The sequence below is a fragment of the Giraffa tippelskirchi genome, chromosome 2 (genome assembly GCF_054371585.1).
Source record: "Giraffa tippelskirchi isolate mGirTip1 chromosome 2, T2T-mGirTip1v1.2.pri, whole genome shotgun sequence".
Lineage (NCBI taxonomy): Eukaryota > Metazoa > Chordata > Mammalia > Artiodactyla > Giraffidae > Giraffa > Giraffa tippelskirchi.
The window spans coordinates 177,310,049-177,336,122 of NC_137276.1; the positions used below are offsets into that span (position 1 = coordinate 177,310,049).

The window sequence follows — 26,074 nt, forward strand, 5'->3', positions numbered from 1 at the left end:
ACTTTTGACTAAACTTTCTAGCTAAATTCAAATGATACTTCCCCCATGAAAAAATCCTTAACAAGAAGTTATCATGATATTTTTTTATTCTGCTGTTCCTTATAGGACATTAGTTATTTCCTTTACTATGAATCAAACTGACTTTAGATGGATTTGAGTTAAATACTTTTAATAAAATTATTTTTAAATGACCAGAAAATAACAGGCCTTGAATACTTATATACATCATTCATGTGTTTCAGGTGTACCTCAGTTTGTAATGATAAGCAAACCCACCAAAAATCCCAACAGATTTGACAACACAAAAAAATGAAGAACTTCTTAATGACCAAGAAGAGCCTAACAACAAGTCAAATTTAAAAGGCAAATGAGTTGCAAGGAATAATACAAAACCAACTAACTAACGTGCAAAGAATTAATTTGCTTCCAATAGGTTTCTGGCCACGCCGTTTGAGCTGCTTGGGCTCACTTCAGAAGCAGTGCTTATTACATTTCTTTCATTTTCTCTTTACTAAGTCACCATTTCAAATATGTTAAACTTAAACTGTTTGCTAGTTGCCAACAACTTGAATAGCTACATGGTTAACATGTAGACCCAAACGTAATGTCCTCTTCATCTAACCTCATAAAGGTAAAAAGACTACAGGCTGGCATTTATTTGTCATTGATTTTGAGCCAAGTGCATTTGAGAGAAAAAGTGAAAAGTTACCTGATCCTTGTACCCAGAGGGGAAGCATGAGGAGCTGGATAATAGGATGGAGTGGAAAGCCCATGAAATTTGATGATAAAATCTTCATCAGCATTTGGAGTATTTCATTCCCTGAATTCTGAAACTAAAAGGAGCATTTCCAGCCAAAAGTGTTGCTCAATAGCCACTTGCAATGAAAATTTGTTAAAATGTAATCTTGATTTTTGAACTTCCTTGTGTGACAATTCTATTCAGAATTTCAGGTCTGTGCATAAAATTTTACTTAACCATATCTGCCTGCTGTCCTGTTGCAGGATTTATATACAGGGTCTTAAAAGTTACCTGCTGACTTGCAAGAAAATTTAGTTAGCTCTTCTTTGGGGGGTGTTACTGACCTTTCCCAGTCTTTATGTCCTGTTACTTAGGTATGTCATGCATATGTTTATCCACAATGAGATCAAGTGAAAAGACTGCTTTCCACAGAAGTATGGTAAGTTTCTAAAAATCATTCCTTTCGGCATCTAAATCCCTAATATCCACCTCCTAAAACAGCTGAAGTGGGAAAATTAAAAAATAACTTTCCTGTAAAATCATCAAGCAGTTTACAAGTTAATACTATTTATGTATTAAAATGAAAAAAAAAAAAAACCCAGACACAAATCACTTTCATCTTCCTATAAACTCATCTCTCTATATACAATTTTAAATAGAGGGAAAGCGCTTCTCGCCTGGTGTTTATGGTTTCCATTTTTCTCCCTTAAGGTCTTCTTCCTGCTGGAATCCTGGACAAGCAATTCTCTATCAGGTCACAGCATAGTTTAACATGAATAGTTCGTTTGAAAGTGAGTTCCTTCTTCACGTCTGTTATTGCTGGTCTATTTAGTGTCTTTTGGACTCTATGTTCTCTCTTATAAGTTACAGTTGTTGATCTTTACCCAGACCCTCCTAGAATTACACTTAATTAGCCAAATGGAGCAGGGTTGGGCAATTGAAACCAGGGCTACCTGATCCTTGTACCCAGAGGGGAAGCATGAGGAGCTGGATAATGGGATGGAGTGCGATGGGCTAGGACTTGGGGCAAATACTGTTCTCAGGAAAGCACAGTTGGGCTTAGCTTCTCTGGAGTGGGATCATTAACCAGCCTCCAATTAGTACATACATAGCCATACCTCCCCACTCCCAGCCACACACACATAATAATGTATTCACACACAGAACACATTTTGGGCACTAAGCCTTCTCTTCTCTCTTTTTGTCTCTCATGAAAGAAAGTGAAAGTGAAGTCTCTCAGTCGTGTCCGACTCATTGCGACCCCACTTCACAGGTTGTAGCCCACCAGGCTCCTCTGTCCATGGGATTTTCCAGGCAAGAATACTGGAGTGGGTTGCCATTTCCTTCTCCAGGAGATCTTCCTGACTCAGGGACTGAACCCAGGTCTCCGGCATTGTAGGCAGACGCTATACCGTATGAGCTACCAGGGGAGTCTCTTTTCTCTTTTTGTCTCTCATGAATCGCCATAAAAATCACCTTCTCCTCTCATAACTTCTCCCTCAGCTCCTGAGTCAGGAAAATAAAAGGCCCTGTTGGCATGGATGGTCACCACTCCCTACCCATGCCCCCACCACCTCATATAGCAATATTCATCTCTTTCCTATGGCTCGAGGTATCAGAAGTCTTTGTTCCCTGATTTCTCTTAAGACAGAACTTCCTTCTATCTATATTCCAGCTTCTAAGCCCACACTCAAAAGTCTGCTACCCACATGAGTGATATTGCCTTGGTTAATGAGGCAGAGAAAACTCAGTTTTCAAAGGGAAATGAAAACTGATACTATGAATATATTATGCCTGGTTTTGGGAACTGTTCCCGAGATGGAGAAAGAATTCATTGTGAATAAAAGGTATTAGGATTAAATGCCCAGTAGTCTCTGAGTCATGAGAAGTACTGCTGCTATGTAGAGGAACAGCAAGCTTTATTATGCTGAAAACCTTGCCCCCAATTCTTTTCTTGTGAGTAATAAGGAAGTGAACAGAAGCATTATAATTTTAAAGAATAACTGGGAAATCCCAGAAAACATATTCTAAAAGAAACCATGTCTAAAAAATTAAAGAAAAGTGTATTAAGGATGATGTATCACTAAATATAAAATATCAATAAAGAGGTAAAAAATTATAAAAAGGAATGTACAGAAATTCTGGATTAGAAAAGTATAACCAAAATGAAAAATTCGCTAGCTCAACAACTGGTTCAAGGAGACAGAAATTAGAATCAATAAACTTAAACATAGATCAATTGAGATTATCTAGTCTAAGAAACAGAAAAAAAGACTGAAAAAAATTGCATAGAACCTCAGGGATCTGTGGTGGAACACTATCTGAGCACCACCATACTCATATATAAAATCCCAGAAAGGAGAAGGAAGACAGAAAAGGGATAGAAGGAATATTTTAAAAAATAATTCCTGAAAACTTTCCAAATTTGATTTAAAAAATATTAGTCTACATATCCAAGAAGATCAGCAAACTCTATGTAGAATAAATACAAAAGATCCGCAGCAAAACACATCATAATCAAACATAATCAAAGACAAAGAGAATCTTGAAAGTAGCAAAGGATTTTCAATAACATTAACAGCTAATTTTTATCAAAAACACAGAGGTGAGAGATATATTAAAAATGCTAAGAGGAGTGGCCAAGATGGAAGAGTATGAAGACCTTGAGCTCATCTTCTCCCGTAGATACACCAAAATTACAGCTATTGACAGAAATTATTGTTTTTAATATTTATTTTTAATTGATTGATGATTGTTTTACCATATTGGTTTTATTTCTGTCATAGATCAACATGAATTGATCATAGGTATACATATGTCCCCTCCCTCCTGAATCTCCCTCCCAATTCCCACCAATTCCCACCCCTCTAGGTTATTACACAGCCTCAGTTTGAGTTCCCTGAGTCATACAGCAAATTCCCATTGGCTATCTATTTACATATGTTAGTGTATATGCATCCAAGCTCCTCTCTCCATTCATCTCACTATCTCTCTCTTCTCCCCAACCTTGTCCATAAGTCTGTTCTCTATGTCTATGTGTCCATTGCTGCTTTGCAAACACGTTTATCAGTACCATCCTTCTAGATTCCATATATATGTGTTAATATACAATATTTGTTTTTCTCTTTCTGACTTACTTCACTCTGTATAATAGGCTCTAGGTTCATCCACCTCATAAGAACTGACTCAAAGACATTCCTTTTTATGGCTGAGTAGTATCCTATTATATGTAAGTACCACAGCTTCTTTATCCATTTATCTCTATTGACAGAAAAATTATTGATGAGAAAAAAACTGGAAGACTAGCAGAAAATAGCTTCCACAACTAAAGATATAAAGAAGGAACTACAATAAGGTGGATAGAAGAGGTGGAAATGTGGTACAGTCAAGACCCACACATCTGCGTGGACAACCCACAAAGTGAAAGTGAAAGTCACTCACTTGTGTCTGACTCTTTCTGACCCCACGGTCTATGCAGTCCATGGAGTTCTCCAAGCCAGAATGCTGGAGTGGGTAGCCTTTCCCTTCTCCAGGGGATCTTCCCAACCCAGGGATCAAACCCAGGTCTCCTGCTTTGCAGGTGGATTCTTTACCAGCTGAGCCACAAAGGAAGTCCCATAAATGGGAGGATAATTACAATTGCAGATGTTCTTCCAAAGAATCAAGAATTTTGAGACCCAAATTGGGCTCTCCAACCTGAGAGTACTGCACTGGGAAGATGATTCTTCCAGAACAATTGGCTGTGAAGGTAAGCAGGGTTTGCTTTCAGGAGAGCCAGAGGGCTATAGGAGATAAAGACTCCACACATAAAGGCACGCACAGAATCTCACATCCTTTAGGAACTAGAGCAGAAGCAGTAATTTGAAAGAAGCCTTGATCAGACCAACATGCTGATCTTGGAGAGAACTTTGAAGAGGTAGAAGGCAGCAGGGGCTTTCCCCAAGGACATAGATACTGCCAACAACAGTTTGGGGGAGCTCATTCTACCATGGGGACACTGGTGCTGGCAAATACTATTTTGGAATCCTTCCTCTAGCTTATAAATGCCAGGATTAGGCCCCACCTATCAGCCTGTGGGCACCAGTATTGGAAAACCTTAGGACAAACAACTAGTTGGGTGGAGACACAACTCCACCTATCAGTAAGCTTGCTGCCTAAATACAGTAGAGCTCACACCTTCCTGAGGACCTGCCCCTGTCCACCACAGGGCCTTGGACCCAGCCCTGCATACCAGTATACTGGCACTATTTCTGGGACTTCAGGGTCCTGCAACCAGAGACCCTGGCACCCAGTTCCATCACCAGTTAGCGAACAGTAGTGCTAGGACCACTCTCATCCTCCAGTGGGTAGGCACCAGCTCCAGGACCATGGCAGCCTCTCAGCCAGTCACCTATGATCTGGACTCACCCACCAGTAGGACAATACTAACTCAGAACATTCTAGACCTTGCAGCCAACCATGTCAGCTACCAGCCTCCCTCACCAGCAGGTCTACCCAAACTCTGAGACCTCCAGAGTCCTGCAGCTAGAGACTTGGGTATCTGACTCCACCAATGAGTGAGGCAGTTCTAGCCCTGGGAACCTTCAGATCCCAGACCCTAACAGATGTGAGACAGCTTGGACAACTCAGGAAACTCACCAATGGGCCAACATCTGCTTTGAGGCAGCCTGAATCCAACAACCAGCCACATCAAGAACCAGTCCTACCCACCAACAAGCCCATACTAGATCTGAGATTGCTGGCACCACATTCATGCATTCCAGAACCCATCTCTGACCACTAGTAGATCAGAACCACACTGGGACCGCCTGAGGTAATATGGCCAGCAGCCTTGTGACTCAACCCTGCCCTCTGATGGCTGGGAGCCTCCTCTTAAAGCAAGGCATGGCAACCAACCAAATCTGGGGCCAGAAGGACCCACATAACCCAAATAAGGAGCACCTCTAGAACATAAAGCTCTGGTGACCAGAGGGAAATGTGCTGCTGAGTTGCATAGGACATTTCTTTAAAAAGCCATTTCTCTAATGTCAGGAAACATAACCAGCCTGTCAAATACAGTCTGTCTGACTCTTTGCAACCCCATGGGTTACACAGTCCATGGAATTCTCCAGGCCAGAATACTGGAGTGGGTAGCCGTTCCCTTCTCCAGGGGATAATCCCAACCCAGGGATCAAACCCAGGTCTCCCACATTGCAGGTGGATTCTTTACCAGCTGAACCACCAGGGAAGCCCAGATAGAGAGCAAAAAGCAAATTAGGTAAAATGAGGCAACAGAAGAAATAATCCCAAAGAAGGAAAAAGATAAAACCCCAGAAGAAGAAATAAGTGAAGTGGAGATAGACAGTTAACCTGATAAATAGTCCAAGATAATGATTATAGAACTTGAGAGAAAAATGGATGAACATGGTGAAAAGTTTAACCGAGTCAGAAGATATAAAGAAGAATGAAACAGAGCTGAAGAATATAATAACTGAAATAAAAAAGAAGAAGGAGTCAACATTAGATTAGATGGTGCAGCAGAATGGATCAATGAATTGGAGGACAGAATAGTTGAAGTCACTTAAGCTGAGCAGGAAAAAATAATAAAAAGAAATGAAGAAAATTTAAAAGAACTTTGAGACAACATCAAGCATACCAATATTTGCATTATAGAGGTCTCATAGGAAGAGACAAAAAAAAGAGACAGAGAACATATTTGAAGACATAACAGCTGAACAGATCCTTAACCTGGGAAGTGAAACAGACATACAGGTCCAAGAAATACAGAGATCTCGAATAGAATCAACCCAAAAAGGAACTCACAAAAACACATTCTAATTAAAATGCCAAATTAAAGATAAGAGAGAATATTAAAATCTGCGAGGGAAAAACAAAAATTTACACACAAGAGAACTTTCATAAGACTATCAGTTGACTTCTCAGCAGAAACTCTGCAGGCCAGAAAGGAGTGGCATGATATATTTAAAGTGATAAAGAGAAATCCTTACAACCAAGAATACTCTACCTGGTAAGTATTTCATTGAGATTCAATGGAGAGATCAAAATTTTATAAACAAGCAAAAACTAAAAGAAGTCAGCACCACCAAACCAACTTTACAACAAATCTTAAATGTTAAAAGCAAAAAATAAAAGGCTACAACTCAAAATATAAAACCTTACAAGCCAATCACAAAAGTAAAAATCTCATTGGTAAAAGCAAATATACAATTAAAGTAGTAAATAAACAATGTATAAAGGTATAAGGAAGGTTAAAAGACAAAGGTGGTAAAATTATCTAAATCCACAACAAGTAGTTTAAGGATTGTTGTTGTTTTAGTTGCTAAGTTGTGTCTGACTCTTTTACAACCTCATGGACTATAGCCCACCAGGCTCCTCTGTCCTTGGGATTTCCCGGGCAAGAATACTGGAGTGGGTTGCCATTTCCTTCTCCAAGGGAATCTTCCTGACTCAGGGATCAAACCTGTTTCTCATGCATTGGCAGATGGATTCTTTACCACAGAGTCACCTGGGAGGCTATATTAAGGGATACACAAAACAAAATGGTATACAATATGATGTAAAATCAGCACACATTGTGAGAGGAAATTCAGGGTTGTTAAAATGCATTTAAACTTAATAGATAAGCAACTTAATATAACCATGTATACATATGTCAGTTCAGTTACTCAGTCATGTCCAACTCTTTGCAACCCCATGGACTGCAACACGCTAGGCCTCCTTGTTCATCACCAACTCCCGGAGCCTAATCAAACTCATGTCCATCGTGTCGGTGAAGCAATCCAACCATCTCATCCTCTGTTGTCCCCTTCTCCTCCCACCTTCAATCTATCCCAGCATCAGTGTCTTTTCCAATGAGTCGGTTCTTCACATCAGGCGGCCAAACTATTGGAGTTTCAGCTTCAGTATCAGTTCTTCCAATGAGTATTCAGGACTGATTTCCTTTAGGGTTGACTGGTTAGATCTCCTTGCAGTCCAAGGGACTCTCAAGAGTCTTCTCCAACACCACAGTTCAAAAGCATCAATTCTTCAGAGCTCAGATTTCTTTATAGGCCAACTCTCACATCCATATGACTACTGGAAAAACCATAGCTTTGACTAGATGGACCTTTGTTGGCAAAGTAATGCTCTGCTTTTTAATATGCTATCTAGGTTGGTCATAAATTTTCTTCCAAGGAGTAAGCGTCTTTTAATTTCATGGTTGCAGTCACCATCTGCAGTGATTTTGGAGCCTCAAAAAATAAAGTCTCTCATTGTTTCCATTGTTTCCCCATCTATTTGCCATGAAGTGATGGGACCAGATGCCATAATCTTAGTTTTCTGAATGTTGAGTTTTATGCCGACTTTTTCGCTCTCCTCTTTCATTTTCATCAAGAGGCTCTTTAGTTCTTCTTTGCTTTCTACCAAAAGGATGGTGTCATCTGCGTAACTGAGGTTATGGATATTTCTCCTTACAATCTTGATTCCAGCTTGAGCTTCATCCAGCCAGGCATTTTGCATGATGTACTCTGCATATGTTAAATAAGCAGGATGACAATAGACAGCATTGACATACTCCTTTCCCGATTTGGAACCAGTTTCTTGTTCCATGTCCAGTTCTAACTGTTTTTCTTGATCAGCAAACAGATTTCTCAGGAGGCAGTTCAGGTGGTCTGGTATTTCCATCTCTTGAAGAATTTTCCACAGTTGGTTGTGATCCACATAGTCAAAGGTTTTGGTGTAGTCAATAAAGCAAAATTAGATGTTTTTCTAGAACTCTCTTGCTTTTTCGATGATCCAGCAGATGTTGGCAATTTGATCTCTGGTTCCTCTGCCTTTTCTAAATCCAGCTTGAACATCTGGAAGTTCACAGTTCATGTACTGTTGAAGCCTGGCTTGGAGAATTTTGAGCATTACTTTACTGGCATGTGAGATGAGTGCAATTGTGCAATAGTTTGAACATTTTTTGGCATTGCCTATCTTGGGATTGGAATGAAAACTGAACTATTCCAGTCCTGTAGCCACTGTTGAGTTTTCCAGATTTGCTGGCGTATTGAGTGCAGCACTTTCACAGCATCATCTTTTAGGATATGAAATAGCTCAACTGGAATTCCATCATCTCCACTAGCTTTGTTTGTAGTGATGCTTCCTAAGGCCCACCTGACTTCTCATTCCAGGATGTATGGCTCTAGGTGAGTGATCACATCATCATGATTATCTGGGTTATGAAGATCTTTTTTGTATAGTTCTCATGTGTATTCTTGCCACCTCTTCTTAACATCTTCTGTTTCTGTTAGGTCCATACCATTTCTGTCCTTTATTGTGTTCATCTTTGCATGAAATGTTCCCTTGATGTCTCTAATTTTCTTGAAGAAAAAATAGTCTTTTTCTTCTAAGTCTCTAGTCTGTCCCATTCTATTGTTTTCCTCTATTTCTTTGCATTGATCCCTGAGGAAGGCTTTCTTATCTCTCCTCGATATTCTTTGGAACTCTGCATTCAAATGGGTATATCTTTCCTTTTTTCCTTTGCCTTTAGCTTCTCTTCTTTTCTCAGCTATTTGTAAGGCCTTTCTGACAACCATTTTGCCTTTTTCCATTTCTTTTTGTTGGGGATGGTCTTGATCCCTGCCTCCTGTACAATGTCACAAGCCTCAATCCATAGTTCTTCAGGCACTCTGTCTATCAGATCTAATCCCCTGAATCTATTTCTCACTTACACTGTATAATCATAAGGGATTTGATTTAGGTCATACCTGAATTGTCTAGTGGTTTCCCTTACTTTCTTTAATTTCAGTCTGGATTGGCAGGAAGGAATTCATGATCTGAGCCACAGTCAGCTCCTGGTCTTGTTTTTGCTGACCGTATAGAGCTTCTCCATCTTTGGCTGCAAAGAATATAATCAATCTGATTTCGGTATTGACCATCTGGTGATGTCAACATATAGAGTCTTCTCTTGTGTTGTTGGAAGAGGGTGTTTGCTATGACCAGTGCATTCTCTTGGCAAAACTCTGTTAGCCTTTGACCTACTTCATTTTGTATTCTATGGCCAGATTTGCCTGGTACTCCAGTTATCTCTTGACTTTCTACTTTTACATTCCAGTCTCCTATGGCCTGCTTCAGGGTCAGAGGCACTGAGTGTAGCAGTGTGTGCATGGGACTTTTTGAAGGAGGTTGCCATTATCTTCATTACCTCCACCATAGTTTGGCCTCCAATCAAGCAACAGGGAGGGAACACAGCCTGGGCCATCAACAGAAAATTGGATTAAAGATTTACTGAACATGGCCCCTCCCATCAGAACAAGACCCAGTTTCCCCCTTAGTTTCCCCCCTCTCTCTCATCAGGAAGCTTCCATAAGCCTCTTATCCTTGTCCATCAGAGGGCAGACAGAATGAAAAACCATAGTCACAGAAAACTAACCAAGCTGATCACATGGACCACAGTCTTGTCTAGCTCAATGAAACTATGAGCCATACTGTGTAGAGTCACCCAATATGCGTGGGTCATGGAGGAGAGTTCTGACAAAACGTGGTCCACTGGAGAAGGGAATGGCAAACCACTTCAGTATTCTTGCCTTGAGAACCCCATGAACAGTATAAAAATGCAAAAAGGTGTGACACTGAAAGATGAACTCCCCAGGTCAATAAGTGCCCAATATGCTACTGGAGAAGAGTGGAGAAATAACTCCAGAAATAATGAAGAGACAGAGCCAAAACAAAACCAACAACCAGTTGTGGATGTGACCGGTGATGGAAGTAAAGTCCAATGCTATAAAGAGCAATATTGCATAGGAACCTGGAGTGTTAGGTCCATGAATCAAGGCAAATTGGGAGTGGTCAAACAGGAGATGGCAAGAGTGAACATGGACATTTTAGGAATTAGTAAACTAAAATGGACTGGAATGGGTGAATTTAATTCAGATGACCATTATATCCACTACTGTGGGCAAGAATCCCTTAGAAGAAATGGAGTAGCTATAATAGTCAACAAAAGAGTCCAAAATACATACTTGGATCAATCTCAAAAACAACAGAATGATCTCTGTTCATTTCCAAGGCAAACCATTCAATATCACAGTAATTCAAGTCTATGCCCTGACCAGTAATGCTGAAGAAGCTGAAGTTGAATGGTTCTCTGAAGACCTAGAAGACCTTCTAGAACTAACAACCAAAAACGATGTCTTCTGCATTATAGGGGACTGGAATGCAAAAGTAGAAAGTCAAGAGCTACCTGGAGTAACACCCTACTTAGATAAACGGATAGATCATCCAGGAAGAAAGTAATAAGGAAACACTTGCTTTAAATGACACATTAGCCAGATTGACTTAGTAGAATTATAAAAAATATTCCATCCAAAAGGAGCAGAATATATCTTATTTTCAAGTGCACTTGGAATATGCTCCAGGATAGATCACATTCTAGGATACAAAGTTTGTCTCAATAAATGTAAGAAAATTAAAATCTTATCAAGAATCTTTTCTGACCACAATGCTTTGAGACCAGAAATCAATTGCAAGGAAAAAAAACAAAAGCCCACAAATACATGGAGGCTAAACAATATTCTACTAAGCAACCAATCGATTACTGAAAAAAATCAAAGAAATCGAAAAGTACCTTGAGATAAAAATAAACACACAAGGATCCCAAATCTACAGGACATAGCAAAAACATTTCTATAATGGAATTTTATAAGATCATTCACAGTAGATACTGTAGAAACAAACCATAATTATCTTCCATTGAATTCCACACAAATAAAAAAAGAAAAAAGAATGATACAGATACTTGTTCCTTGTAGTTTTAGGGGTGGAATTCTGTTGGCCTGGAGAAAGAGATAAAATACAGAGAACAAAAAATGAAATAAAAATATATTTCTCACAAGTAAATAGAAATAGTGATGCTTCATTTATTAATTTAATTCTAGCTGTAATAGAAGGTCTTCCCTGGTGGTTCAGCAGTAAAGAATCTGCTTGCAATGCAGGAGATGCAGGTTTGATACCTGGGTAGGGACGATCCCCTGGAGAAGTAAATGGCAACCCACTCTCGTATTTTTGCCTGGGAAATCCCATGGACAGAGGAGCCTCGCAGGCTACAGTCCATGAGGTCACAAAAGTGTCAGACACAACTTAGCAACTAAACAACAATAAAACAATCCTGCATGTGATACTTTTATTTCCATCTAAATGATTTACTCAGAAACAATCTTGTCTTTTATTTCATTAAAATGTTATGTGAACTTTATCACTTTTAAAAGCTTTACTTAGTTTCTTTTGACCAACCATCCCCCAAATGGATTTACATTGTTAACTTTCAGTTCAGTCAGTTCAGTCGCTCAGTCGTGTCTGACTCTTTGCGACCCCATGAATCACAGCATGCCAGGCCTCCCTGTGCATCACCAACTCTAGGAGTTTACCCAAACCCATGTCCATTGAGTCGGTGATGCCATTCAGCCATCTCATCCTCTGTCATCCCCTTCTCCTCCTGTCCCCAACCCTTCCCAGCATCAGGGTCTTTTCCAATGAGTCAGCTCTTCGCATGAGGTGGCCAAAGTATTGGAGTTTCAGCTTCAACATCAGTCCTTCCATTGAACACCCAGGACTGATCTCCTTTAGGATGGACTGGTTGGATCTCCTTGCAGTCCAAGGGACTCTCAAGAGTCTTCTCCAACACCACACTTCAAAAGCATCGATTCTTTGGCACTCAGCTTTCTTCACCGTCCAACTCTCACATCCATACATGACTACTGGAAAAACCATAGACTTGACTAGATGGACCTTTGTTGGCAAAGGAATGTCTCTGCTTTTAAATATGCTATCTAGGTTGGTCATAACTTTCCTTCCAAGGAGGAAGGTGATTTTCTTCAACAAAGACTGCTGTTTTGTGGCCACTACAAGTACACATATGAAGGTTCTGAATGCTTTTCTGCCCACCAGAAGGATCATTTGATCAGCACTTCTTTAGCTTTTACTTCTGTCTTTGGTGGTTTCACGTTTCACTCCCTATTGTTTAACCTTTCTTCTCTGCACATCCCTTTTGTAGCCATCCAAATAGCCTTACAAACTTTGAGTGAGTAGAATTATAAAGAAGTATCACACATGCCAAATAAGTATTTAATTTCAAAATCATTCCAGTATTCCTCCCCAAGTATTTTACGATGAGAGTGGGAATATGACAATTTGCCCTATGGTATTATAACTAAGCAATTTCAGTAAAAATATCCTTTTCATATTATGTTTAGAGAAAAGAAATGGGTCTATCATTATTCCTAAAAATTTCCCCAGATAAAGAACTCTGAGGAGTTAAATTCTATCTTGCCTGTCTTGATTGCATTCTCCTAAAGTTCTGTCTAGTCAAGGCTATGGTTTTTCCAGTAGTCATGTATGGATGTGAGAGTTGGGCAGTGAAGAAAGCTGAGTGCCAAAGAATTGATGCTTTTGAAGTGTGGTGTTGGAGAAGACTCTTGAGAGTCCCTTGGACTGCAAGAAGATCCAACCAGTCCATCCTAAAGGAGATCAGTCCTGGGTGTTCATTGGAAGGACTGACGTTGAAGCTGAAACTCCAATACTTTGGCCACCTCATGCGAAGAGTTGACTCATTGGAAAAGACCCTAACGCTGGGAAGGATTGGGGATAGGAGGAGAAGGGGACGACAGAGGATGAGATGGTTGGATGGCATCACTGACTCAATGGACATGGGTTTGGGTAAACTCCTAGAGGTGGTGATGGACAGGGAGGCCTGGCGTGCTGCGATTCATGGGGTCGCAAAGAGTCGGACACGACTGAGTGACTGAACTGAACTGAACATGGCTATAATGGGATTTCCCTGGTGGCTCAGTTGGTAAACAATCTGCCTGCAATGCATGAGTCCCGAGTTCAATCTCTGGGTCAGGAAGCTCCCCTGTAGAAGGGAATGGCTGCTTACTCCAGTATTCTTGCCTGAAGAATTCCATGCACAAAGAAGCCTAGCCGGCTACAGTCCATGGGCTCACTCAAAGAGTCAGACAGGGCTGAGTGACTAACACTTTCACTGGCTAGCTGCTGCTGCTGCTAAGTCGCTTCAGTAGTGTCCGACTCTGTGCAATCCCATAGACGGCAGCCCACCAGGCTCCTCTGTCCACAGGATTCTCTAGGCAAGAATACTGGTGTGGGTTGCCATTTCCTTCTCCATCATATGGCTAGACCAGCCACTCTCTCTCTTTCTCTCTCTCTCTCTCTTTTGTTTCCTAATTCAACAACCTGCATTTTCATATTTCAAAATTTCTACAACTCTATCTTATCTAGGAATCTCACTTCCACTAGAATTCTGGGAAAACAGTGTCCATTGGCTCTTTGCCACAAATCTACTGTTCCTAAGCTTTAAATTAATATAGCAATACAATTTCTGGAGTTTCCTCTTCACCCTTGTTTATGTATTTATTTATTTTTAAAATACAACAGCCTTATTAATTCAAGGATTGCTATAGATGTTCAGAGGTAATGATGCTGTGTAGCACGTCCAACGACTGTACTTTGTCAGCCAATCAAGTCAGGGGTTGTGAACCTAAAGCCAATGGGTGCAGGCCAGGGGCGGGACTTAGAGCAAGTAACTGTCACTGAGGTTGCAGTTGGTTGTGGCTGTTTCTGGATGAACGGATTAGCTACCTTCCACCTGTCACTTACATACTACATGATACTCCTCCTGAAGCTCTGGATGGTGAGTCTTCCGTTAGCTTCCCCTTCAGGAAATTGCCCTTCCCCGCTGGTACTTTGTTCCTCAAAGAGGAAACAAATGCTTTCACAGTATTCCAGCTACAGACTCAGCCAACCATTCGTCTTGTAGTTTCCACCTTTCCTATGGCAGCCAATCAAAGACTTTCCTGAAGATCAACTAGCCTCTCGGTGTGAATTTCTGTCCCTTAGCCTCTGCCCCTCCTCCATTACACTTTGCATATCAACTTTCCAAACTGCTCACCTACCTAGTATTTATTCCCTTTGCCTTATGAGGCACTAAGAGGAAACCACACTGACGCCGTGGCTAATCTTAGGTGTATGGAGCAGAGCTGAGAGCCAGGAAGGGCTCACCCTAGTGAAGAAATCTTAGGAAGGCTACAGACCGCCCACCTTCACAGCGTCTGTGAGTAAGAAGCTGCTGTGTTGTGTGGTCAGAGAGTCCAACTCCAGTTTTTTATCTGTTATAAATCATAAGCGCTTTAGAGCTTCTTAAGACTACTGGGCTTCCACAGCACTCTTTTCAGGAAAATTTTGTCACTTAATTCCTGCAAAAAATAGTGATTAAAAGGAAGAAATATTTCCCATTTTTCAGGGACAGAGTGAATCAGTATGATTTCCACACCATGAGAAAGAATTTCTCAAGGCTGACTGATGTTGGGGACAAATACATGTGCCATTTAAAAGGACAATTATTAACCTCACACAGAAAGAGATTTAAGGCATTATTTAATTTTCCTGATAAGTTAATGCAGGAAATCCACGTGGCAATTTTAAGACAAATCAGTATTTTTTTCCTTAATGCATGTGACATGGACTCATAAACTTATTCAAAATTGTTAAAAGTCAATTTTTGTAATTACATTGAAAATCTGTTTAATCTAAACTGCTACTTCTTTACCCATGTTTTTAAAAGTGTCAAGCTTGAATAATATTAGCATTTAAATGCTAACTTAACATGAGATCATTTTGTTGGAGTAAAGGTTTGTTAGGAGACTTTGGAGTGGAGACTGAAGAAACTGATTTGAGTTTTCATGGCCAAACAGTGAAATTCTGCTGAGTTTGATCATATATTTCCCTAAAGTTCAAGTATAATTAAGATTTGGAGTAATTTTATTCTTTTATGAAAGGGATTTATTAGAATTGAATATACAAACACTTATTAAGGTTTTCAAATAAGCAATTTTAAAAATGAGAAACCTGCTTATGGGATCATGTATCCCTGCTTTTAGTTTGGAAAACAATAGACTCCTGAACTGTATTAAATTTTGCAAGCATATAGGAATATACAAATATGATGCAGAAAATATTTGCCTTTTTTGTTCAAGCCCTTTTGCTTTGTAACAGTGAGAAAATTAACAGGTGACATTGACAATATTTTACTAACCAGTTTGATTCTGAGAGCAAATATCACCAGTCTTTCAGTGTTCTTCCCTAATGGCACAGATTTCTCCTACAGCAGTGTTTCTAAATAATGGCTGACTATTAGAATCACTGGGAAGGTTTAAGGTTCCCAATACTCAGGTTGCACTTTATACTAGTTAAATTAACCTTGGGGAGCCACCTACCCGTATTTTTAAAGCTCTCTGATTCTAATATGTAGCCAAGGTTAAAAATCTCTGTCCTAGAAGGATAACTGAGCTTACTCTGCTGTATCACTATTATTATCAAGATCCCCTGATCTGATTTCAGTTCTTAACATGTTACGGTGAGGTTAAGGAATTTAGAACTCCTTCTAGGAAAAATAAAACCAACAAGTTAAAAAAAAAAAAGAAGAAGAAGAAGCAGCCCTAGACACTGGGAAACTGGTCTGACAGAGCTAGGTGTCACTCAGTGTTACCACAAGCTGACGTGATGGTCACAGCTAGTCCATGTTGTTCTCTTATTTGACGTAAATAATCTCACAGAACATCAAAATCAAATGAGGTCACTATGAGATGATAATAAAATTGGACAGAACAAATCACCATGCAACCCATCCAATACCAAACACCTCTCATTCTTGTCTAAAATGAGTGGCTGCTGCTTCTGTATTCAATACAGCTTTACCCCATTCCAGTTTGGTTTCCCTGTACATAAGAGTTATTGAGTACACAACCACAGAATTGTCCTTGCTTTCTGACAGCACCCAAGTTAGAATAAAGTCTCACTTCCTTAGACCCTCCCTCTCCGATATTACCCAGATCCATAATTAGTTCTTTCTAACATCCTTTTACTGAAACCCCCTACCACAGTTCCCCAGGGTAAATATGTCTCCCTCACTGAGACACATAATACACCAAACTTGTCAACTACAGATGTGTTTCTGGGGTCTTCACCAGAGGGACACTGATACCCACTGATACCTGACTCAAGAATATTGAAAAAAATATTGGCCTAGAGACAGAAAATTGAGTAAGGTTGCCTTCGAATTAGGTGAAGCACAGTGGTTACTAACCTTGGCTACACATTAAAATCACTTGGGGAGCCAGGCTGCCATGCAGACTGATTTAAATAGGAATCCCTGGGAATAAGACTTATCACCAGTGTTATCATATTTCCCCAAGTGATTTCAAAGAAAGTTATAAATACAGGGAGAAAAATTACACAGACGGGGAAACTATACAAATTAGAAAACTGAAGTCAACAGCAGGTTGCCCAGACTCTTTTATGCCGTAAGCCTCAGCCCAACAGACCTTTGCATGTGGGCAGTCAGACCGGAGAGTTGCTGCTTTCACATTGATGCTAATATGGCACAGTGTTTGCAAGGCTCTTTGATGCTGGTGATATAATACCATGTGTAAAGAAGCAGAAAGTATGATTATATAAGGATGAACCCAACTGTGCAAACAAAATATATACGAGCCACTAGATGACATGATTGCAAAATTTTTTCCTGTTTTTGAAATGTTTGTTTATATATTTATTTCAAAAATGTTCACAATAAACATATATTTATTTAATTAGTTTTCTTTCAAAAGGTTGTTTAGATAGTCAGAAAGGAGCATATAAGAAAACGTGTAAGTATATGAAATATGAAACTGAAAAAGACATTGCTGGATCATGAGAGGAAGTTTAGTAATAACTGATTGCTTAGCGAGGCAGCAAGGTGAGATGCTAAGAGATGCTAGAAAACGTTAAGCCAATATTAGGAGAGATAACATTGGAAGAATTTCCTCCATGAATTTTAAGACCCTGATGTAAAATGTTCCTTACCATGGGAAGCAAGTGAGATTGGCAGACTGCAGCTATTGCTTATTTCTTCAGACCAAGGCACATCATGGCCCTTGTTCTTCTTCCAAGAAGTAACAATGGAAATATGTAACAAATCTCCTGTTTTAAATCATTTTGGTTTCAATATTTTTCTTAGGTCCTTAGTTGCTATAAAAATATTTAAAAATTAGAGAAAACCTGGCTCATGAATGTCTTGAAGCAGATAAAAGATGATTATTATTGAATATCATCATGGTCTATTGATTTCTCTCTGGATATAACAAGAAAAGAGATCAGAATATTCTGCCCCGTCCACCACTTCCCACTTTGGAGAAGCTCAGATAAGTGAGGGCAAACCCCTCAGCTGTCCATCCTGAGAACTAAGTAACCTGTACCAGTGTGTGGTCCCAGTGACTGGCTAGATGAAAAATCCTCTTTTCAGTTGAATAGATACAGCATGAATAATAGCTGATTAGTGCTTGGCATCATAAGAACACAGGATGACACTGAATAGTCTCTATTACTTGGGGTTGTACTTTCTCTTTATCATTTAAATAGAAAACATCATAGAAGAGGAAAGTATCCCTAATTTTGACAGACTCTAAGAAATCACTGGAAATAAGGATAAATATAAACTTTTTCTTTATTTTTTAAGAAGAGCTTTAGGAGGCCACCAAGAAGAAAAACCTAACTTTTTTTTTTTGTTCTAGGTGAGTTTTTCAGAGTCCTGAGAGTTGGATTCAGACAGCCTCTGAGAAACCACAGGATGGATGACCAAATTTCTAATTTCACTTTTCTTAAGAAAGAGTTTACTGATGAATGGATGGAATTTTTTAGGCAATCATTCTTGGAAACTTCTCAGGAACTCCCTAAAATCATTCTAATATTGTCTTTGATCTGTATAATTGGAAGTAGGTACAATTCTTTTTATTTCAGGGTATTCTGTGGATGTATTTTGTATATGTCACCATATAGAATTAAGGAAGGTAAAAATAATGGAAAATTAGTTTTTTTTTCTAAATTCATACCTCTATCCCAAGATTTTCAATCAAATGAATCCAATAATAATCTTCCCCTCAAGAGAGACCATGTAAATTTGATTCATATTCTTCACCTCTATTAAGTTCAGAGCAGTCATACCTTCTTACTTGCTAAGTTATGGTTAGATTTTAAGTGATGCGGTGAATTGAATCAGATTAACAGAAAATCAAAGGTTAGGGATTTATTGTTAACCTGCATTATCATAAACTATAGTTTCATCCATATTTTTAAGTTAGCTGTCCCACAGCTTTCTTCACTTGGAAAAAGAATTTTCAAAGTGATAGGTCTCCTGAATGATTCAGTTACTTTTTAACCCCTTGATAGGTGTTCTCTTGGGATTCCTATGTGGTATTAGTGGTAAAGAACCCATCTGCCAGTGCAGGAGACATAAGAGACTTGGGTTTGATCCCTGGGTGGGGAAGATCCCCTGGAGGAGGGCATGACAACCCACTCCAGTATTCTTGCCTAGAGAATCCCATGGACAGAGGAGTCTGGAGGGACACAGTCCATAGGTGCCACAGAGTCCGGCCCTACTGAAGCAGCTTAGCACAGCACAGCACAGATGTTCTCTTAGGTTTTATCCAAATGGTAAAATATGCTGAGCTTTTATGAGAAGAACAGAACACTGTAGAATCAAAAGAAAGCAAAATTTTTGCATCCTTTGACCTGATTAGGAATTGTATTACAAAGAATTAGGAAACATTAAAGTGAAGGAAATGCTGTGATATTGCTTACTGCACTTTGAGAAAGTGAACAAAGTTAAGCATTCATTATAGGCTTTCTAATAGGTAGTGAAGTGAAAGTGTTAGTTAGTCATGTCCAAGTCTTTGTGACCTCATGGATTGTAGCCTACTAGGCTCCTCCATCCATGGGATTTTCCAGGAAAGAATCCTTGAGTGGGTTACCATTTCCTTCTCCAGGGGATATTTCCAATCCAGAGATCAAACCCAGGTCTCCCACATTGCAGGCAGACTCTTTACTGTTTGAGCCACAGGGAAGCTGGCTAGTTTTTCTCGTTGTTATACTAATTCCACATTGTTATACTGAGAATCAGCCAGGATATTTCATTTTAGTTATTTATTAATCCCTCATTGCTGGATTGCTTAAGAAATGAATATCTGATTTATAGCATGTACATAAATTATTATGAATATTTTAGTAGTAACCCAAGAACCAATGATTACTAGCAATATTTACTAAAGATTCTAAGGAAATTATATACATCATAAAAGAAGTAAAGCATGAGTTTAGTAGATTACCAATTATATTGATTCTATGTGTTTAAGTGTGAGGGAAGGCTTCAGTTACTGTTACTTGCTATATTTCTATATTTCATTGTCTTCATATTAAGAAGTCATATCAAATTAAAGTTCTGTTAAGTGTGATATCTCATTGCCTTTCAATAGACGTATTTTTTGCAGCACTTTTGAACCAACACTTGAAAGACTTTCCAATTCCTCTCCCTGTGATATTATTTTTACTTGGATGCAGTTTTGAAATGCTAAGTTTTACATCTGACAAGGTGTGTATATTAAATATGTGTATTTTATTTTTTTGGGTATATCTAAGATTCATACAAACATGGCTTAAGAAAATTTGTAAGCATATCTCTTCACTGCTCTGCCAGTTCATATATGCTTGTGATACGAATAACATTAGATCAACTGTTTAGGAAAAGGAACCAGGTGTGAAAGAGCTGAAATCCAGCTTAACATTGTCAAAACAGAGCCTAGGTCTCAAACTAGGTAGGCAATTCAGAATGAATACACATATAGCTACTGAGAGTGTGAGTAGCTGAGTATTTAATCATAATTAAAAACCTTAGACAAGAAATTGGCTAACAAGATAGAAACCCAGAAAGACTTTGAACTACTAATACAGGACTCTATTACCAAGAGAATTCTGACATTGAACCAATCTATTGCCTCAGGAATGTTTCATAGGGTTCCCATTAGAATGGAGGCTCTCTCTATGCTTGGCTTAGAACATATCAAGAAACATACATTGAATCTCTTACATGGAGTTAGAAGTGAGAGAAAAAGCAAACTATATAGCCAAGGTATCTACAGTAATACTAAATAGTTGGGAACAGCTGTAGTCAGGTAGAGAAGAGAGAATATACTTACTACAAGGAATGTAGAATTCATTACTGGAACATTAAATAGTTCTCTAGCCCAGGGGTTGGCAGCAAAGTTTTTTCTGTAAAAAGCCATATAGTGAATATTCTGGACTACACAGGCTGTATGATCTCTATCACAACTACTCAATTCTGCCATTGTAATTTAAAAGCAGCCACAGACAATACATAAGTAAATTGGCATAGCTGTATTCCAATAATACTTCATTTACCAAAAACAGGCATTGAGCCAGATTTGTTCCCAAGGACCGTAGTTTGCCAACACCTACCTTAGTTAATCAATATGTAAACAGAAATGTGTGTAAAACTGATTGACTTTCTCAAACAAATTCTATCATATTAAAAAAGATAATGGATATCATGTATCCAGGCAAAAATCAGAAGCAGATTACTACTTCCCTTTGTTATGAACAGGTTTCATAATCATATGATATTTTACATTAGTGTGACTTTAAATACTTCTATAAACTTTCCTTTTGTCAACAACTCTTGAAAGGAAAGGCCCCTATGTCTAGAATTGTGAAGGGTCTAAGATTTTACTCAGGTTTCAATCTAATAAATTAACTTGCCACAGTTTCACAATCCTGTCAAACACATGGGACTCCTGGGCTAGAGACAAAGTACTCTATTACTCATAACAATAGCAGAATCCAGAGCCTCAGGATTTTCTTGTCCCATTCTATGAGCCCCATAAAGAGAAGTAAAGAGGGCAAGGTAAAATCTGCATATGCAATGGGTTACATTATAAGAGAGGAAATCTGAGTTTAGAGAACATGAATTATTTTATGATGCACAGTGAGCTCATCTTCTTGCTCCAGAGAGAGATATTATCCTTATTACACTAGACAGTAATAGTAAACCTTATTACTGCCCTTTGTTCTGGAGGGAGACACTTGCTGTATCTTCCAAAGCTGTTAGTACGTACAAATATTCTTGAAAGAAAATATTCCTGGAAGAAAAGCCATCAGTGCCTCCACCCATAACGTACAGAGAAACACAAAAGACCAGTGAAGAATTACGTTCCAAATACAAGAACATCACCTAACCAGTAGGTACTCAGTGTTTCCTTCATGAGTGAATGTTGAATAGATGTGTTAATGAACCAAACTCATCTCTGCTCACCCTCAAGCAGGAAAGCCAATCTACTGACAGTGGATTGTGGTGAAGGAAAGCATCTATTATAAGGTGCCATACAAGGAGTACTGGACATCTAGTGCTCAAAAAGTCTTCGCTGATGGGTTTCAGCAAAGCATTTTAAAAGCAAGGCAAATGAGGGGAGTCCCAGGGTATGTGATCAGCTTGTGCACAATTCTCTGATTGGTTGATAGTTAGGTAAAGTAAAATCATTGCAAATATTTCCTGGTTCCAACCATACTCCTGAGGGGATGTGTTTATTTCTTTCATTTGGTGGGGGTTTAGCATCTGTAAAATAACTCAGCAGATATGCATCAGACACTATTATTTAGATACTTCAGAGAGGAGCTAAAGCAGAGGCTATGAGGGAGGGGTCTATCTGGGGAAGGCCCCATAGAGTCCTGCTTAGTTCCAGACACCCATAATGAGGTTTAAAAATTGCAACTAAATATTTTATGATAAATGCCACTAATTATTTCATGAACTGCATTAACTTCCTAGTCTCTTATTTCTACTGTTCTTCCATACACATCTACATAAGCCATGGCTAATTATGTAGTTTCTGAAATTTGATGTAATTGTTTACTCCTTTGTGGATTTTGTGCATGATGATCCATCTACCCAAAATCTCTTTCTCTTGTATGCCTGAAAATCTCCTACATATCCTTTAGTACCTATGTCAACGTACTTCCTATGTTTGTTCTTTAAAAAGAATAGTAGACATAACTATTAATGGACATAAAGTCCATTAACTTTTTGCTGTAGCTGGTAATGATCTGATGGAAAACTATGAAAATCCAAGAGTTAAGATTTAAGCACTTATTATGTTGTGATGTATCTTTTTATTTTTTGCTAGAGATAGGAATGCCTGACATGTATACCATGCTGACAGACTAATGGGTAAATGAGAAAATAACAGTCTTATATTATTAGGTCCAAGAATATGCAGATGCCATACAATGGATGGATTCACACCTATTTTTTAATCTATTTACACCGGTAATTATCTTTAGTGTTGCATTTGATATGGATGTTTACCTGCTCCACAAGTTATTTTGGCAGGTAAGAAGTTATTTTGGAGAGTAAGAAATTATTTTGGCAGGTGTTATTTTCAATAATATTATTCACTCATGAACTACTACATGTTATCTATGTTCAGGGTTTTCTTACATTTTAAAAAACTTAAAAAATTTTTCTTTACAATAAAATTTACTAAAAATTTTTATTACATTTAAAAAATTATTTTGAGATATAATTTACATGCAGTAGTATGCATACATTTTAAGCATATAGTTTGATGAGTTTTGACAAATACATATACTTGTGTAACCATCACCCAATCCAGATATAAAAATTTTCATCTACCTAGAGAATTCCCTCAGAATTTCTTTGAAGCCAGTCCCTTACCAATGTATCAGTGAGGCAATCCCTAATCCAAACTTTTTTTTTTTAATGATTCAATTTCATTTGATTTACCTTAGAAATTTCTCCAAATATTGATGTGACTTTCAGCGTAGACAGTAATTTGCAAGGTCATGGGGTACAAGTAGAAAGACTAATTTTCTCATTATTTGTTATTTCCATATACTACATTTCTTTTGAATATTAACTAATAATCAGAAAAAAGTAGGAGATGGTTTCTAGAGCTTTATTATTAAAGTCTCAAGTAGATGCCAGGTGAAAAAAATTACATAGTGACTTTTACAGGCATTATTTTCAAAAATCATTCCTAAGCAAGATAAATTGTATTCAGTTAAATTGATTTAAAAAATCCATTACATATTGTTTTTAGCTGGTTCTTCAATAATTACATAATAGTTTCATTGTCTTCCATGTATGACTTAGATTCATGATCAAAAATAGTAAATCTCTGCTTTGGTACCACTGTAGTTTTCTTTTTTCCAAAAGTTTTTACTTTTGATGAAGTCCAATTTGTCCAAATATTGAAAAATTTTTCTTTTAGAATTTGTGTTTCTATGTCATATTAAAAAAGTATTTCCTAATTCAAGGTCACTAAGATTTTCTCTTATGTTTTCTTCTAGAAGTTTAATAAGTTTAGATTTCACATTTAGACCTATGATCTAATTTGAGCTAATTTTTTAATATGAGGTGCATATTCAGGTTCATTTTATTTTTTCATTTGGACTTTCAATTTTTACAGAATCTTTTTTTTCTTCAGTTTTATTGCAATATAATCAACATAGATCATTATATAAGTTTAAGGGCTACAGCATAATGATTAATATGCATCATGAAATGATTATCATAATAAGTTTAGTGAATATCCATCATTTCATGCAGTTACAAAATTAAAGAAATAGAAAAAATATTTTTCTTTGTAATGAGAATTCTTAGGATTTACTCTCTTAACAACTTATATAACATACAGCAATGTTAATCATATTTATCGTGTTGTTGTATATTATATTCTTATTGCTTATTTATCTTATAATTAGAAGTTTGTAAGTTTGTATCTTTGTACTGTTTTCATCCAATTCTCCTCACTTCCCCTGTGGTTATCCCTGTCTCTGGTAACCACAAATGTGATCTCCTTTTCTATGAGTTTGTTTGCTTGTTTATTTATTTTTGAAGTATAATTGACCTACATCACTGTGCTAATTCCTGTTATACAACATAGTGATTCAATATTTATATACTTTTCAAAATGATCATCACAATAATTCTAGTTACAGTAAGTCACCATACAAAAATATTGGTTATTGACTCTATTCCCCACACTGTACATTTCAAACCTGTGACTCATGTGTTTTGTGATGAAAGTTTGTACTTCTTAATCTCCCACAGCTATTTCTTTCCTTCTCTCAATCCCCTCTCCAGGTGGTTACCTGTTAGTTCTCTTTATGAATCTGTTTCTGTTTTGTTGTTTGTTCACTTAGCATAATACCCTCTAGGTCCATCCATGTTGTTGCAAATGACACGATTTCATTCTCTTCTGTTGCTCAGTAGTCTTCCATTGTGTGCATATGTATGTACACCTCATCTTCTTTAACCATCTATCAATGAACACTTAGGTTGCTTCATATCTTGGCTATTGTAAATAATGCTGCAATGAACATAGAGTGCACATATTTTTTTGAATGAGCATTTTCATTTTTTTTTGTATGAATACCCAAAAGTGGAATTGCTGGATTATATGGTAATCCAATTTTTAATTTTTTGAGGAATCTCCATATCTTTTTTCCATAGTGGCTGCACCAACTTACATTTCTGCAAATGGTTCATGAGGTTTCCCTTTTCTCTACATCCTCCCCAACACTTGTTATTTGTTGTCTTTTTGATAACAGCCCTTTTGACAGATGTGAAGTGATATCACATTGTTGAAATCAGGGATTTGCATTTCCCTGATGATCAGTGGTGTTGAGCATTTTCATATATCTATTGGTCATTATATGTCTTCTTGGGAAAAATGACTATTCTGATCCTCTGTCCATTACTTCATGGAGTTATTTGCTTGTTTTTGATGTTAAGTAGTATAAGTTCTTTGTACGTTTTCGATCTTAACCCCTCATTGGATATATTGTTTGCAAATACCTTCATCCATTTAGTAGGTGACCTTTTTCTTTTGTTGATGATTTCCTGCATTCTAGCTTCATGTAGTCGCATTTATTTACTTTTGCTTTTGTTTTTCTTGCCTAAAGAGACAAAACCAAAAAAAAGATTACTAAGATTGATAATAAAGATCTTACTACCTATGGTTTCTTCTAGAAGTTTTCCACATCTTTAGTCCATTTTGAATTTATTTTTGTGCAGGATATGAGAAAGTAGTACAGTTTAATTCTTTTGCATATAGCTATTCAGTTTTTTCAACACTATTTATCAAATAAGTTGTCTTTCCCCTATTATATATTTCTTCCTCCTTTGTCATAGATTAGTTGACCACAGATTAATTGCCCATACAATAATTATCTTTTTCCTTTCTCAGGTTAGGGAAGTCTTCCCCTATTATTTCTTTAAATATATCCTCTGTCCCTTTCTCTCTATCTCTTCTCCTTCAGAGACTTTATTATGCTAATGTTAGTATGTTGAATGTTCTTTCAAAGGTCTCTTAAACTGTCCTCCTTTCTTTTTGTATGTTTTTCTTTTTTGTGTTGGGCTTCATTGATTTCTAGTACTCTGTTTTCCAGTTTGCT

The 26,074-nt window shown here is 37.9% G+C and overlaps 2 protein-coding genes across 15 annotated transcripts in view; one reads left to right on the plus strand and one right to left on the minus strand.

Moving 5' to 3' along the window:
* The window catches only part of LOC145526502 (OX-2 membrane glycoprotein-like), an 88,635-nt gene that overhangs the window by 36,235 nt on the left and 26,326 nt on the right, over positions 1-26,074 (minus strand). For 5 of the 13 annotated variants that reach the window (XM_081542338.1, XM_081542270.1, XM_081542349.1 and 2 more), the window contains 2 exons: positions 25,476-25,576; positions 20,779-20,851 (listed from right to left, as the gene is read on the minus strand). The exons of 2 other annotated variants lie outside the window; for them this stretch is intronic. Coding sequence is in view for 2 of the 11 variants with exons in the window: in XM_081542360.1 (XP_081398486.1) it covers positions 25,476-25,485 (10 nt within the window). In the remaining 9 variants the exon portion in view is untranslated. Of the gene's footprint in view, positions 1-709; positions 834-20,778; positions 20,852-25,475; positions 25,577-26,074 lie in introns of all 13 variants that reach the window. 6 more of the 13 variants (XM_081542306.1, XM_081542295.1, XM_081542360.1 and 3 more) reach the window with 4 other exon arrangements.
* SLC9C1 (solute carrier family 9 member C1) overlaps positions 14,313-26,074 on the plus strand; it is a 111,215-nt gene continuing 99,453 nt past the window's right edge. For both annotated transcript variants that reach the window (XM_081542250.1, XM_081542260.1), the window contains exons 1-4: positions 14,313-14,405; positions 18,322-18,522; positions 20,074-20,174; positions 22,857-22,985. In XM_081542250.1, coding sequence (XP_081398376.1) covers positions 18,378-18,522; positions 20,074-20,174; positions 22,857-22,985 — 375 coding nt within the window. In that variant the 5' untranslated portion in view covers positions 14,313-14,405; positions 18,322-18,377. The remainder of the gene's footprint in view (positions 14,406-18,321; positions 18,523-20,073; positions 20,175-22,856; positions 22,986-26,074) is intronic.